General features: G+C 44.2%; 1 protein-coding gene across 4 annotated transcripts in view; it reads right to left on the reverse strand.

Moving 5' to 3' along the window:
* Nucleotides 1–15,760, reverse strand: part of Prkar2b (protein kinase, cAMP dependent regulatory, type II beta) — a 103,199-nt gene that overhangs the window by 17,788 nt on the left and 69,651 nt on the right. For all 4 annotated transcript variants that reach the window (XM_030246614.1, NM_001364407.1, NM_011158.4 and 1 more), the window contains exon 4: nt 11,643–11,726. Coding sequence is in view for 2 of the 4 variants with exons in the window: in NM_001364407.1 (NP_001351336.1) it covers nt 11,643–11,726 (84 nt within the window). In the remaining 2 variants the exon portion in view is untranslated. The remainder of the gene's footprint in view (nt 1–11,642; nt 11,727–15,760) is intronic.

The raw sequence follows: 15,760 nt of genomic DNA on the forward strand, positions 1-15,760 counted from the left end.
TGGCCTACTTTAGAACACTTCAAAGTATCACCACTTTACATGGAAAAGAACTACCAAACCACCACACATCTTGAGGAAAAAAATTTTAAAAGCTAAACTAACTAGGATGATAAAGAACTGTTTCAAATTTTTGTAAACTATCTGTTCTTAAAACCTCTTCTATTTATCGCTAGAACTAGGGAGGCAGTTCCCTAAACACCTGGTGAAATTACATCCTAACTTCAATTTTACAGTTTGTGTCAGTGCCCAAAACAAAACAGAACAAAATACAGACCGAGGTGCAGTGGAGGGAAGCTAAACAAAACCAAAACAACAAAACAAAAAGCAAAATCTGCCACTGTCTTTTCTGTCAATGCATTTCCCTTAAAAAACCAACATCTACGTCTCTAGGAAAGCTCTTGACGGATTATTAAAGCCGCATCTAACAGTGCTGGAGGGGCCAATGAGAACAGCATGGGAAGCAGCCACACTAAAATCCTGTGCTCCACCAGGGTGCAGCCAAGAGACAAAGACGAAAGCCTGAGAATGGCTTCAAGGTGCAGGTGGATCAGATACCAACCTTCCCATCAAGTCCCTCTAACCCAGACAACACCCAGCAGCCCAGACTTGACTTAATTTCCCAGACAAGGATCAGAGAGAAATCAAACAAGCTGGAATAGGCGCACCAAACCCCAGTGCCGGGAAAGCAAGCTCTTCACTGCCGGGAAGACGCTCCCAGGTCTAACAGCTAGCTCACAGGCTGCCCTGCTTCCTCAGGGCTCTCAATCTGCTTTTGGTTGGCAGCCTCAACGCAACCCCATGCCATAGGTGTCCCAGGAACAGAGCAGGGTTTTAGACAGTGCTGCTTATCACCCAGAGACGGCTCAGGATGACATTATACACAAAGGCATATAAAAGGATCCTTACAATAAAAGACAAAAACCTTAAAACATGACTGCTATTGTTCTCTTAGGTCCACAGGTGCGCTGAGACAACTGTAGGGCTCCACACTTCCCCCGCCTACTCCATTACCAACAGCCCTAGCACTGGGGGAGGTTTGTTACGACTGATCAGCGCTCAGTGACTCTCGGACCCTGGTCTGCATTTACCTTTACGGTTTGTTCTTGGTGTTACACATTATAGGTATGACAAACATCAAATGACACATGGCCCCCGATTGGATTATTTTAAGTATATAAAATTAGAAAGAGTAAAACCCAAACGATGAAGTCAACAAAGAAAGGGAAGAGGAAACTAAAAATGAAGAAATATGGAATGAATTTTCCAGAACTAGAAGACACAAGATTTTAGGCTCTCCTGTGGCCAGCAAAGACCCCATGTATAGAGATCCGAAATACTTCTGAGGAGGGTGTGCCTTAGAATAATTTTGGAAAGAAGATGCCCAAAGTCTCTCAAAATAAAAATAAAGAGATACGCAAACTAAGATTGAAATAGGATTCCACTCCTCTCACTTAGCAACGTTCACTTGTGGAGGACGGCATGAGGAAGAGACATTCTCACTGGCTGCTATGGAAAAGTACAAATGGAATGAACAAATCATGGCAACATTTAGTAAGCTCTCAAATGTGCAGCCTCCACTCTGACCACTCCTTCTCCAGGAAGCCACCATGAGGTGACATATGCTGTGCCACTATTCACACATCACAGCATCACAGAACAAAACTGACGCCTCCCTACGGTGCTGGGTAAATAAATACACTGCACATGTTCCTATACATTCAGCACGTGGGGATTCCCCTGCCTCCACCTTCCAAGGGAGTTGATGGCTGTGGCAGGACTCTCAGAAAGGTGCAACTGAAAATGAAAACCTGCTGAGAGGAGTGGGCAGGGGGAGCATGATGCACATATGGATGCACTGGCCATCTTCCGTCTCGCTAGTCCTGCCCCAAGGCCGGCATGAGGACCACAGGACCACGAAACATGGGGTTTTAACACAGCGTAAAGGCCCGCCCAAGTGTAAGAGCGATCGCGGAGCTGTCCTGCTAATGTGTTCTGCAGCTGCAGCAATGCTGAAACGCAGACTCCTCGTGCACAGAAGTACTTTTCAAACTGTGCTGAGTTCAGGGCTTAGTGCAGAGGGACTTCAGTCTGCAAAACAGGATTCCAACTCCATCCTCAAAGTACGTTTAAGCCACTACATTTTGACATTAGCTTTCTGAAGTCAGAGTACAAACTAACGGGTTTTATCGCAGGACTCTGCTACAGTGTCATTATCTGTGTATCTGTTCTCCTTCCCTGATAATGTCCCCCTGTCCCTCGTCCCTTGACAGGTTGCTTCCTCCCCATCTCCCAGTCATCCCCTCTGCTTTCACATCAGTCACCCTTTTACTCCTCACCCATTTCCCCTTTCCTTTAAGTTAAGGACATGTCTCCTCTGAGTCTCCTTCCTAACCCACTTCCCACGCATGGAAATTAGAAGTACATAGGCTGGTGTATATCACTAAACATAATGATCTCTGGTTTTATCCCTTTTCCCAAAAACATCAGACCTAGTCCTTTACAACAGCTACTAAGTGATAACATTAGTGGAAACCAGCATGTTTGAACTAGTGCATCGAGACCTTACTATTTTTCAGAGGAGTTGTAGTTTCATAGCAAGTAGAGAGGGATGCACAGATTTCCCATAAGCTGCTTGAACAAGCCTCCCTCAGCATCTTTAGTCCCCACCAAAGGGCTCCATTTGTTGCCTTGAACCTACAGACACACCATTTTCACTCAATCAAGTCACAAGTGAAAGGACATGGCTACAGTTTCTCTGCCCCAGCAAGAGTCTGAAGCCAGCTGTTCATCTTTTCTGTCCCTTGAGTCCTGGTTACCACTGAGCCCATTTTACAGACTCCACCTACTATTAGGGGATGTCTGACAGGTTCAGGTAGGGCTAGCCTTTTCAATCTGGCTTCTTTGACTTACTAATACATGTTTCCTTTGTGCCTTTCCATGGCTCCACAATCATTTCCTTCCACTGAATAATATTCCGCTGTCTGAATGTACCATAGTTTATCCACTCATCCACGGAAGAACATCCGGGAGGCTTCCAACACTGGGCACTTGTACGTAAAGCTGCTATGAATGACTGCATCCTGGTTTTTGTGTGAACCTTAGGTTTTTGACTCCTGTGGGTAAAGAGGAGCAGAAGAGTTGGAGTGTGGGGAAGTAAGTGTGGTAGGGGACCAAGACATCACTCCCACAGCAGCAGATAAGCCACTCTGAATCCCCCAGCAGTGAGCCAGAGTTCCTGTTGCTCCGCACCTTCGCCACCACATCATTTTGATGGGTGTGCATTATCTCACTGCTTTGATTTTCATGTGCTTCTCCCCAGTGATGTCAGGCACAGAGCATCAACCCTCCCTATGAGGTCCCAAATATTTCCGTTACCCCAAGAGGAAACCTTCTGTCTACTAAGCAGTCACTTGCTACTTTTCCCTAACTCCTTAGAAACCATGAATCTGTTTATTCTACATAGATACCTAATTTTTTTAATATTTCAATATAAAAGCATGATACAATATGTTTTCTTGTATACAGCTTATTCCACTTAGCATGTCTTCATGGTTCTTCCCCACTGCATCATAATCAATAAAATGCATTTCCTAGCCTGGATAACATTCCATCGGTGTGACACGCTACTTTACCTATTGATCTATCTCACTAGTCTTGATCTAATTTTCAATCAGGTTGTTATTGTTAAGTTTGTGGGTTTTGTTTTTAATTATTAGGATGTTTGTTTAGCTGCTCTTTATCAGGTGTATCTTTTTTAAATTTATTTTTAATCTCTTGTGCACTGCCATTTTGCCTGCATGTATGTCTGTATAAGGGAGCTGGATCCCCTGGGACTGGAGTTATAGACAGTTGTGAGCTGCCATGTGGGTGCTGGGAAATTGAACTCAGGTCCTCTGGGAGAGCAGCCAGTGCTCTTAACTGCTGAGCCATCTCTCCAGCCCCCAGGTGTATCTTTTGCAAATATTTTTTCTCTGTTTATGGTTTGTTTCTTCATTCTGTTGATAGTATCTCCTATAGTCCTGAAACTTTAGGGTTTTTGTTTTGTTTTGTTTTCCTTTTTTGAAGCAGGGTCTCACCATGTAGCCACACATGTCCTGTACCTCACAGCCCTCCTGCCTTAGCTTCTGGAGCACTGGGATTACAGGCCTGGAGCATGACACTTGGCCCTAGGAACATTTAATTTCAGTTAAGTCCAGCTTACTGCTTCTTTCATGTACTGTACTCTTGGTGTCCTATCTAAATAGTCCTCCGAGTCTAGATCATCCAGGTATCTATCACTTTTAGGAGGTTTGAACATTTTACATTGAGGTCTCTGATCCATTTGGGGTTCATTTTGTGAGGGGTATAGAACCTGTCTGGATTCTTTGGGGTGCAGCATCCACTTGTCCCAGAACCACTTGTTGCCTTTGCTCCTTCCTCCTGTTGACTCACATGGAGCTATTCTTGGGCTGTATTCAGCTATGCTACTTAACATACGCATTTCTTGCCAGTATTGGTATCATACCTTATACTAAGTGTTGAAGTCATTATCAATTCACAGACTGGCTTTCAACACTGTGTAGACCTTTCCAGATTTACCTATTTTAGATGTCAATTTTAGAATCAGTTTACTGGGACAGCCAGACGTCACACGGGCCTGATGACCTGTGATCCCCAGATTCCACACTCTGCTGATGGACATTTAGATAGTTTCTACTTCCTTCCAGTTTCTGTGGACAGTGCTAATATGAATACTTGTATACCAGTACTTATCTCAAGCAGTGTTTGATCTCACCCCTTCTGAACGTTTAGGAGAGGAACTTCTGACCTATACAAGATCTCCACACTTAACTCTGGACAGCAGAACCACTTACTTTGCACTAGCAATGCACAAGAGTCATAATGTCTCATGTCCTCAACATTTGTTGTTGATACTCTTAGTTTGTTTTGGTTTTTTACTTAATTATAGACATCCTAGTGGAGATGAAATGGTATTTCATTTGGTCTTGATTTGCATTTTCTTAATGTCTAACCATGCCAGGAATCTATCTGCTTGCTTGCATTTGTCTTCTCTGGAAAAAGCTATTCAAGTACTTTGCTCATTTTAAAATCAGATTTTTTTTCATATCTTACATTATTTAAATATTTTGAACACTAGACCTTTTTGAAGTATATGACCACCAAATATTTTCTTCCATTCTATAGCTTGTCTTTTTACTTTTTTTTAAGTGGGAGTAATGTCCTGTGACTTATTAAAATGTTCTGTTGATACAAAGTTCAATGTATTTCTCTCTTCTCATTTTTGCTTTGGTATCTAAAAATCCACTGTTAAATCCAAGGGCAGGAATACTTCATCTTATGGGGTGGTTTGAATGGTAAGTATTTGTGGGTGCACATGTGCATGTGCATACACACACACACATACACACACACACACACACACACACACACACACACAGAGAGAGAGTTAAGATGCAGATATGGAGTTACCCTGTAACAGGGCAACAATATTCCTCCTAGACAACAAAAACTGACTCCAGGAATGATTTCTTCTTTGGAGCTGTTAGGCAACGAGATCCCATAGACCCTCAAACATTATAAACTATTACCACTGTTCTTGGTTACCCTCTAGAGCATGACACTAAGAATGTATTGCTGAAGACATGACATAGTTGAGCCATAAAACATGACAAGATCAGGATGGTATGGACCTAGAAACTTCATCCCTAGGAGCTAGCTTTCACAGTGCTGGCAGGGGCTGTGCAGGCACTAGGAGTGAACAGTACTCATCTGTACTCCCTAAGCTATGGCAATAGTTCACCTAGCAAGACATGCCCATGGAAGGAACCAACCACTTTCTGATTGGATCTAAAGCTCACTCCGCAAGGTGAGCTTATGGGTACATAAGTCATAAGCCCTAGGGAGGAGCCTGTACTATTATGCTTCTAAATGTTCAGGATATCCATCCATCAATGTGTCTGCCAACTCTCCTGAGAAGCTCCTGTGTGCAGTAGATGGTGACAAACATGGACCTTAACTAGCCAGAGAATAGGAGAGTCCCCAGTGCTCAGCTTTAAAGGGACAGTGTATACTGCATCATCTCCACAAGGTTCTGATACCACTGCAGAAGAAAAAGCAGGAATTGTATAAAAGCCAGAGGCAGTGAGTGACTCCTGACTTTTAGATACTTCTGGACACAGCAGGGCAGCCCCAGAGATGAACTTACAGCAGCTGTGGTAGCACTCGCAAAGCCTGTGCAAGTCCAGGGCTGGATCCAATCCCAGCATAGACATGGAAGTTGGGCACACAATCCCACCCCTAGATATGCAGTGATTGACAGCTGTTAGATGCTGGAAAAGAAAGAATCAGTTTTCCTAAGAGGTCAGCCTGGTCAGAGGAACACACTCCAGGAGAAGGCCACACAGCGAAGGATATTTGGGGCGGTGCAAACTGGTCTTGAAAGGTTTATTTGTTCTGACACACAGTTGGGTGGCTTAGGGAATGGAGGGTGGATCTGGGAAGGGTTGAAGAGTGAATGTGATTAAACCATGTTGGGTAGGAAACATGAAACTTGCAAAGAACTAATAAAAAATAGAGGCTCTATGTACATATATCTCTATGGTATCTAGTTCATTAAATAAGAAGAGAACAGAGCAAAGCACTGCCTAAATATTGCTGCCACTAAAATGTTAAAAGAATATATTTTGGGACCGGAGAGATGGCTCAGTGGCTAAGAGCACTGACTGCTCTTCCAGAGGTCCTGAGTTTAATTCCCAGCAACCACATTGTGGCTCACAACCATCTGTAATGGGATCTGATGCCCTCTTCTGGTGTGTCTGAAGACAGCGATAGTGTACTCATATAAAATAAATAAATCTTTAAAAAAAAGAATGTATTTGCATATCCACTGCACAGCCCTGGGAAAGAAACATGGTAATATAGAAGACCTTGTCTACTGAGGAACGGAGGTGCTGGGAGTCGGTTGTAGGGAAGATCCTCTTTGTTAACTTTTGATAAATTTATGTGTAGTGATTAAAATTTCTTAATTTAAAAAAAATACTCTCTACAGAGAACAACATTTTGAGTCTTCCCATGGACTAAGAAAGAAGCAGGAGGAAATGCCGGCGACTGGTTGTAGGGTTTTTATTCCTCCCTGGCTGTGCACGAGATCTGGCTCCTCTTCATGGGCAGCAGCCAGGGCTGAGGATGGAGCCAGGACGGAATAAAGCAGAGATTCCTAGCATGGTGCTAATTAGCCCCACGGGGAGCTTTTACCCAAATGAGTTCATCAACCTGAGGCGACATATGGTCACCTATCAACATTCTGAAGGTTAAGTAAATGGCTTGCTAAGACTGCATCTTACTTACTACCTATGATTTGTTTCTTTGAGGGCGGGTAGTGGGAAAATATCAGCTTTATTGATTAGTTCTGACTCTAAATGTCAGATGGAGAAAAGTGAAATTGCTACAGTAACATTTTTTGGTTATGTTAGAATTAGCCCCATTTTAAGCAGACATGAAAATGACTTTTAATTATAAAGCTAAAGCACTCATACTAGTATATTAAAAATTCCTAATAAAACAGAGAATTTTGCTTCTTAAATCTTTTCTATGTGACAGGTGTCCGCTCTAGTCAATCAAAATCTACTTTCCCCCTGTAATTACCCACAGAGTGCTGAGAACTTAGGAAATCTTTAATACACAGAGGCTTACAGTGCTGCTGACAGCCACTGTTGGAAACCCACGTCAAGTTCTCTCAGGGAATGCAGATTCAAGACCGAGCTCAATAAAGGCTCTGAGTCACCGAGGCAGCAACAATTCACTGAACTGATGGAAGAGCCTACCGTATAGCACAAGAAAACTGTTCCAGTTAGCCTCAAATTAGAAATATTTCAGGAGGAAAACGGCCCACTGAGTTGAGCATTAAAATATTCATGAAGAGTATCTTCAAAGACATTAATAATTAGAAAAATCTGTGCTTCAATATATAAATATACAGTACTCCAAGGAGGAAATGTGCTGAGGTCTGAGAAGTGTGAATTTTTCAAACTAAACAATGACACCAGGAAATAAATTCAGATGAGACAGTAACTACAAAGCCAGCATCACTCTTTGCAAATTGCCAATTACTGTTTCCCCTTCATCTGTGGAGCTGTCCTCGTTCTGGAACCCTCCTGCCATCACAGTCACTGCAGCTGGGCACTGGCAATCATCCTAGATGTTCCTGCAGACCCCAGGAAGGCCAACTGTTGAGTTCCAAGGTCTGAGAACCCTGCACATGTTGTAGCCATTCCCCACACACCTTAGTTCAGGCCCATTTCTCCCCGAGATCATGGTATGGTTTTTCCTTCATGGGCTCACTCTTTTGTTTTAGCCTACATACCTACATTCCTCTCCTCACTTCCCCTTTAACTGCCAAAGGGAACAAATAAGACTGATAAATCCCCTGCTCCAAACACTTCAGCTGTACCCACTATGTTAAAAAAAACAAAACAAAACATAAGAGCCGAGGATGGGGGAGGAGGAACGTTATCCTCTGCACAGAACGGGGCAGTGGCTCGCATGAACTCACAGCAGCTGTGGCTTTCTGCGCAGGCGCAGCCCTTAGCCCACAAACTGCTGGGATTGACAGCTACTGGGAGGAATAGCCACTTCCTTTGGAGGCTTCGGCCACCGGAAGGCTCCCCCACGTGCCAGTGGATGACCCCGGGGCCCATGAACATACAGACAGTACTAACGACTCAGTGGGTAGAAAGAAGGAAAACAGAAAAGTAAGACTGTCGCCTAAACCATGGTGAATGGCTCCTGATCACAGACCTCTGAGGTTCTCTTCTGGTGTGTCCTCACACGCCCGTGTACACACTTACACCCACACTTGCCCATATGCACACAGACAGACACCGATACACACAGACAGATGATATGCAAAATAATTTGCCAATTTAAATCTAATAAAGGTTAGAGTAGACAACATCCCAGGAATGCTTATGTTGGGTATATGAAGAACGGCCAAAAGTCCTCGCCGGCTTTCCAAACTAGGTTCCTTGGAGATCCCCCACACCACCTTCCAGGACTCAGTACCAACAGCCCGCTAACAGTAATCACTAACAACCTGGCTCCTCCCTCAACCTGGTGCCTTAGCCCCATAAAGCCGGCCATCACAGCCTGGCCTGTCTCTGTCTTCATCTCCACTCAGAGATAGCCATTCTGTGCTCCCTTGGCCCCAATAAATCTGCATGAGGTACGTTGCCTAGTGCCGTTTTTTACGGTATTCCTTGCCCCTGCCTCATTGCCAGGATACCCTTGCAGCAAAACCCTTTCAGTGTTTAACTAGCAACCGTTTCTCGTTCAGTCATTAGAGACGCGGGCATGGGAGACAGGACATGGCTGACTGTATTCATGGTCACACGGAACCTCATCTTGGTACTTGTGGCCTTAACCTCAGTATCACCTGGACACCTGTGAGGTGCAGGCTCTTGGGCTCCACTCAGACTTGCTGGATCAGGATCTCCAAATTTACTAACAGCCCTGATGATTCACAGTTGTATTTAAAACTTGGGAGGCATTGAGATTCTCCCATGTAAAATCCTAGGAAAATAGTAGAGGATCCTTAACGAGCCCACCCCTAAATATAACTGGCTCAGTGATGCACGGAGCAGACATGCAGTTAGTGGACGGAGTAGAAAGACTCAGCCTGAACGGATGACGCCAACCAGAAGAGCAGAACTGCAGTCAAGCTGCACTGTAACTGTTTTTAGCTACACTTGTCTGTCCCTACTATCTTTCAAGTGGGTCGAATCCTTTTTATTTTTTCACAGCCTTATGCATGTATATGAGGAGTTTGGGCCACTTCATCCCCATCACCCTCTCTTCCTCCCTCTGAACAACATCCCAACAAGACCTCCTCCTACTTCCTTTTCTTCAGTGACTGAGTTAAATTCAGGTTCTCTGCATAAGCATGGGGTGGCAAAAACATCTGGGAAGAAAATGGCGCCTCTACTGAAGCAATCAAAGATCACAGTAAGTTTTAATAAGACTTGATTTTAATAACCTGTCTATCTGTCTGTCTCTCTGTGTGTGTCTATCTCATGTGTGTGTGTGTGTGTCTGTCTGTCTGTCTGGATGTCAGAGGTTAACCTCAGGAATCTTCCTCTACCACATTCTACCTTATATTTTGAGTGAATCATCTGGCTAGATAGGCTTATTAGCAAATCTCTGGGACCTACCTGTCTTCTTCTCCCCAGACACCCCCTTCCCTCCAGCGATGGGGTTGCAGGCACATGCTGCCACATCTGGTGTTTTCATGGGTACTAGGGATCTGAACTCTGGTCCTCCTGCTTGCATAGTGGGCATTTTACTCATGGGGCCATCTATCCCCAGCCCTGGGCCATCTTTAAATACCATCACTTTATTAAAATTACCTCATCTATCCAAAATATTACTAAGTATGCATACCTAGATAAAGAAGAAACGGGAACTCAGACTGTTGTGGTTTCAGGCCATCCTTTCTTTTTGAGACACTGATACACAGAGAAGGCACTGGGGACATATGCTACTTAAAGAGAGAAATGAAGCAGAAAAAAAATGTGTACTCTACCCTCAAGAAATGAATAAATGAAGCAACATATAGATTTTTGCTTGGTCAATCAGAAATGCCGAAGATGGTAATCTGAACTCAGGGATGGCATGTCATTTTTTACTGTTTGCCCCAAAGTCCAAATATAAACCATGTTCTTGTAGAACACGACAAAAGGTTGTACAAGAAGCCAATGAAGCTCTTATAAACATTGCAGGGTACAAACATGACCTTATATAAAATGGTATGATGTAGTTCCTTAATTTTTCAAAAGATAAATTAAATAAAAAAGTCCAGAAGAGGGTGGACCCTCATCTTAAGAGCAGTAGGACTTGATGCTCTCAGACATCCATCTGCAAACTAGGAAATGAGGAGCATGCAAACCTTAGGGTTGAAGTAAGCTAGCAAAGTTGGTCCTTCACATTTGGAATGGAAAAGTCACTAGACAGCAGAAAGCACTATCTGTGATGACAAAGCAGAACACTGAAGAGTGTGAGGCGAAGTCTGAACACTCACACCCAAACTAAGTGGTATGCTAGAAACACCCTCTGTGGAGGCTAGAGATGTCAGAATTCTTTCAAAGAATCAAACATTTCCTTGCCTTAAGCCAAGTGAAACACTCCATTTAAAATATGAACAACACAGAGCTTAATTACATTCAAGGATTCTTATTATCGGCTGCTGGGAGCAGCAGAGAGGACCCTTCTAAGAGCCTGATGCTACACAGAGAATGCAGGGGCCTAGCCTCTCCCTACCTGTCCCATCCCAGAGCTAAGCAAGGGTCTAGCCTCCCCTTCCTTCACCATCCCAGGGCTAGGCAGGGGCCTAGCCTCCCCTCCCTGTCCCATTCCAGGGCTAGGCAGGGGCCTGGCCTCTCCCTCCCTGTCCCACCCCAGGGCTAGGTTTGAGGTGCATGGCTTTCTCTTCCCTTGGTGCCTTAACACAGCACATCCACAGATTCAAGCCAGCAAGCACATGTAACCACTCGGCTTCTACCGTGATCACCGAGTGATCTTAGCTTGGAGAGCGGGGGACTCAGGTCCTTGCCCAGTTCGTGACCCACTTCTATTATTATGATTTCTCTTACTGGATCCAGGTTCTTAAACAGCAGGATGTCTTTGCAAGCCTCTTGCAATCTGTTTCTCTGATCATCGGTTTTGGGATGTATTATCTGAAAAGACAGCAAAATCGAGAAAGCAAACACAGCAGTCAATACCAGGTAAAATCCAACAAAAAGGAGTGCTGGAGAGAAGAATGGTTAGTGCTCCAGTCCACTCTCCCAGTTGGTAGGACATTTGCTTTGGGTGGCAAACAAGGATTAGCCCACGAGCACAGGACAATGACACCACCACTTCTGGGTGGAAAGACCATCTTCCCCCCAGATCAGCAGGCACATTATGAAAAGATGCATCCTAGTCTATAAGGCATGTATGCGGGACAGAGTGTTACATAGTTACACTGGAAAGTTAGACACTGCCTTCATTTCGTTGTTACTGATCTTAAAACTCTGCCAGAGACAGCTCTTTCCATTAAAACCTGGTAATGTTGGCAGAAGTAAACAAATTCTTAAATGTATACTTCATTCAAGATTAAAGAAAATTTTAGGAAAATTGCAGCAGGTAACTTTCCTGATAGCAGATAAGGAGTTCAGAGAAGGGACCCAGCAACCACGGATTGCCCTCAAGGGAAATGCATTCAAGGGAAATGACTCCAAGAAATACTGACACCATCATTTTAGGGTAAAGTCAGGAGAGGCCAGTGTTCTAAACTCTCACTGAATCCTTCATCCGGGACAGTGAAGCAGCCAGAGGGTCTTCTGTGAGACTCAACGGACCAACAAGTTGGGTTCTTTTTTCACAGCATAGGAATGCTTGAGACTGAAGTCCAAAGGCTTGCCCATGTTAGGCAAATTCTCCACCACTGAGCTATATCCCTAACTTCAAAAGGCTTTTTATTTACTGTGAACATTGTAGTTTGAGACTATAAAATGAGGTAAAAGACACTCCTAGAAGTAGGGATGGAGTGGATTCCTGGAGACCCAACACACTACTTCTCCTATTCCAATGTTGACTCAAAGAATAACTGTAGGATCTCATGAGCGAATGCCTCACCGTTCCCATCAGAGCAGCCAGAATCAGACAGCACTGAGCCTGTGCCCACACAGACACCAACACTCACAGGCACATTCAACTTAGAAGAAGACATAGCTTAAAACAACAACAACAACAAAAACAAAAACGCAATGGACCCTAAGCCTAAAAAAGCTGGCATTACAGTACAAGGAAAGGATTCTGATGGGCACCACTCCTGTGCCTGGGACTTACAGGTGACAAGAAAGACTACTAATTAGTGAATAAATCCCTACAGGTGTTTGACCGACCAACCAAGTGCTGTGGCTTGGGATTCTGAGTGGCCCCACACTGAGCCCTATGTTGGTGCTGCTGCTCTGACGACTGTGGGGGCCTTGGCAGGTGAGGGCCAGCTCAGAGACGCACAAGGCTATGGGCAGGCCCTTCTATAGCTGCCTGTCTTTCCAAAACAGCATCCTCTTCCTGGATGCTGCCTTGTGACATTCTTGCCACCAAGGACTAAGTCACTGTCACAGCCACCCCTCCCCCACCTGATGGACTAAACCTGCCCAGAAACTGGATCCCAAACAAGCCTTACTCCCTTCCATTATGTCTGCCAGGCCCCTTTTTCTTGTGCTACTGTTTGTCACTACACAGGGAAGAGGTCCATGAAACCTTTGTTTACTATCTGACCCACACTGATCTGAACCTAGACCCTAAGGTGACAGGTGAGCACAATGCTTCCGGCCTGTGCTACACAGAGACCTTCAAAATGTACATCACAGTGTTTGTTTTTACCAGCCCACAGGCTCTTTTGTTTTTTTTACTAACATTTCTCATTTCAGGATACAAATCCTGCTAAACAAGCATTTATGTAGCATTTGATATATGCTAGGCAATATTTTAAGGGCCCCACATAAATTCATTTCAACCTGGTAACAGAGGTGAGAAAATAAACTCACCCAGTTGATTTTATCTCACAGTCTGTAAACTGCAGAAAGAGCTCAGATTCATGCTGGACAGGCCAGTTATCAGTGAACACTCAGACCTTACTACAGTAAGCCACACCCACAAGCACATCTGTACTGAAGAGTCTCCAAGCTGAGTGGCTCTACCTTTGTAATCAATCTCTGTGTGTCTCTGTCTCTGTTTGTCTCTCTGCCCTTGTCTCTGTGTCTATCTCTGTCTCTGTCTTGCTCTCTCATACACACACACACACACACACACACACACACACACACACACACACACTTTCTAACACATGGAAATTAGAAGAAATTCCAGTTCAACAGACATGCTTTCATTTGCACATTGCCTGTGCTGATCTGAGCCACAGCAGCAGGGCTGAGTAGTTTGAAGACAGTTTCTGACTCCCAAATATTAAATATTCATGTTGAGGAGTAGTGAATTTTCAGTCAAAAAAAAAAAAATTCCTCACTAAAGCCATTTGCCAACTCCTGCTCTGAACCTCTTCGCCTTTCAAGGAAAATCACCAGAAAGGCAGCGAATATGGCTTCCTTCGCCGTGCTCTCCATATTCCGTTACAGAGGGAACCCTGCGCACGGGCCACTTCACTCTCCAGTAAGACATAAAGGAGACCTCTCAAACATCCAATAAAAGCACTCTACTCTCCAGCTGCAAACCTCAGTGGACCCCACACATGGGCTGAGGTGGACTTCCATCCTTCTGTTTCTGACCTCGTGTGAGTCCTGAGCTGGCCACCGCTGCCTCCACCACACAACTTCATACCCTGTTTCTGGTGGCTGCCCAGGCCCAGATGCAAGAGTGAGCCCAGACACGACTCTCTTCCTGCCTCATGTCTTACCTCAAGGAGACTCCAGTCACTTCAGACTTTCAATCTATACAATGTCTGGCTGTGCTATGAGCACCTCCTATTTGTAGTTACTCATTAATTTGCTTGTTAGCATCTGCCACTCCCCTCTAATAAAGAGGTCAGGGCTTCACTGAGCACACCTAACACCTGGCCGGCTATGCAGAGGGCGCATCAGAGAGATTTTTGGAGGCTAGAATGAGAAAATTTACTACTCTTTCCTCCAATGTCACATGCTAGATGTATACTACCCTTAACTTCTCTTTTATTATTGGAATTCCAACTAAAACCCAAATTAGTTTTTTTTCCAAAACGAGTCTTAAGTATTTAGACTTTCTTTAAATTCATATGAAGATAAATACCCATTTTTATTAGTTTACAGATTTCTTGATTATAAAAATTCCAGATAATAATATGAAATGTTACTCTACCAAAGTATGGTTTCCTCACAGATATCTCATTGCCCATCTATCTAAAGCTAACATCTGTAATAGTCATTGCTAGGAACTATGGTTCAGTTTACCTTATAGTTTTAAGGCCAAAGGCAAGATGTAATCTTGAGTATGTTAGCTAGAAGAAGTAATTTTCAACCTAATCAAAACCTTAAAGTACTTTATCAGAATCACTAGTATGTAATTAATGCATTGCACAGACACTTGAAGTATTAGGAAGGGCAAGGCTTAAAGCGAGTCCCCACCCTATGCAGACTCCAGTGTCTTAGGGTTTCCATGGCTGCAGGAAGACACCGACCAGAAGCAACTTGGGAGGAAAAGATTGGGTTCATCGTATATCTTGCAGTCCATCGTCCAGAGAATTGAGGGAAGAAACTCAAAAAGGGCAGGAACCTGGATCCAGGGGCTGATGCAGAGGCCATGGCGGAGTGCTGCTTACCAGCCTGCTGCCATGGCTTGCTTGGGCTGCTTTCTTATAGAATCCAGGACCACCAGCCCAGAGATGGCACCACCTCTACAATGGTCTGTACCATCTCACATCAAACATCAATCAAGAATATGTACCACAGGCTTGCCCACAGACCAATATAGTAAGGGCATTGTCTCACTTCCAAAACTGACTCTGGCTTGTGTCAAATTGCCATGGAACTAGCCACCAGGCCCATCTTTCTTATAAAATGCCTGTCCTTACTTATACAAGTGGTCTCTGAGTCTTGATTTTCTGGCCTTGCCCCTGACGGTCAATATGGGCTTCTCAGAAGCTCCCAGGAAAACAGGATTTTGAACAGAAAGACAACAATAAGGTGAGAGTGTGGGTGAATGTCCTTAATACCACTCAGAGTCTACACCTTTG

Source organism: Mus musculus, chromosome 12 (assembly GCF_000001635.26).
Source record: "Mus musculus strain C57BL/6J chromosome 12, GRCm38.p6 C57BL/6J".
Classification (NCBI taxonomy): Eukaryota; Metazoa; Chordata; class Mammalia; order Rodentia; family Muridae; genus Mus; species Mus musculus.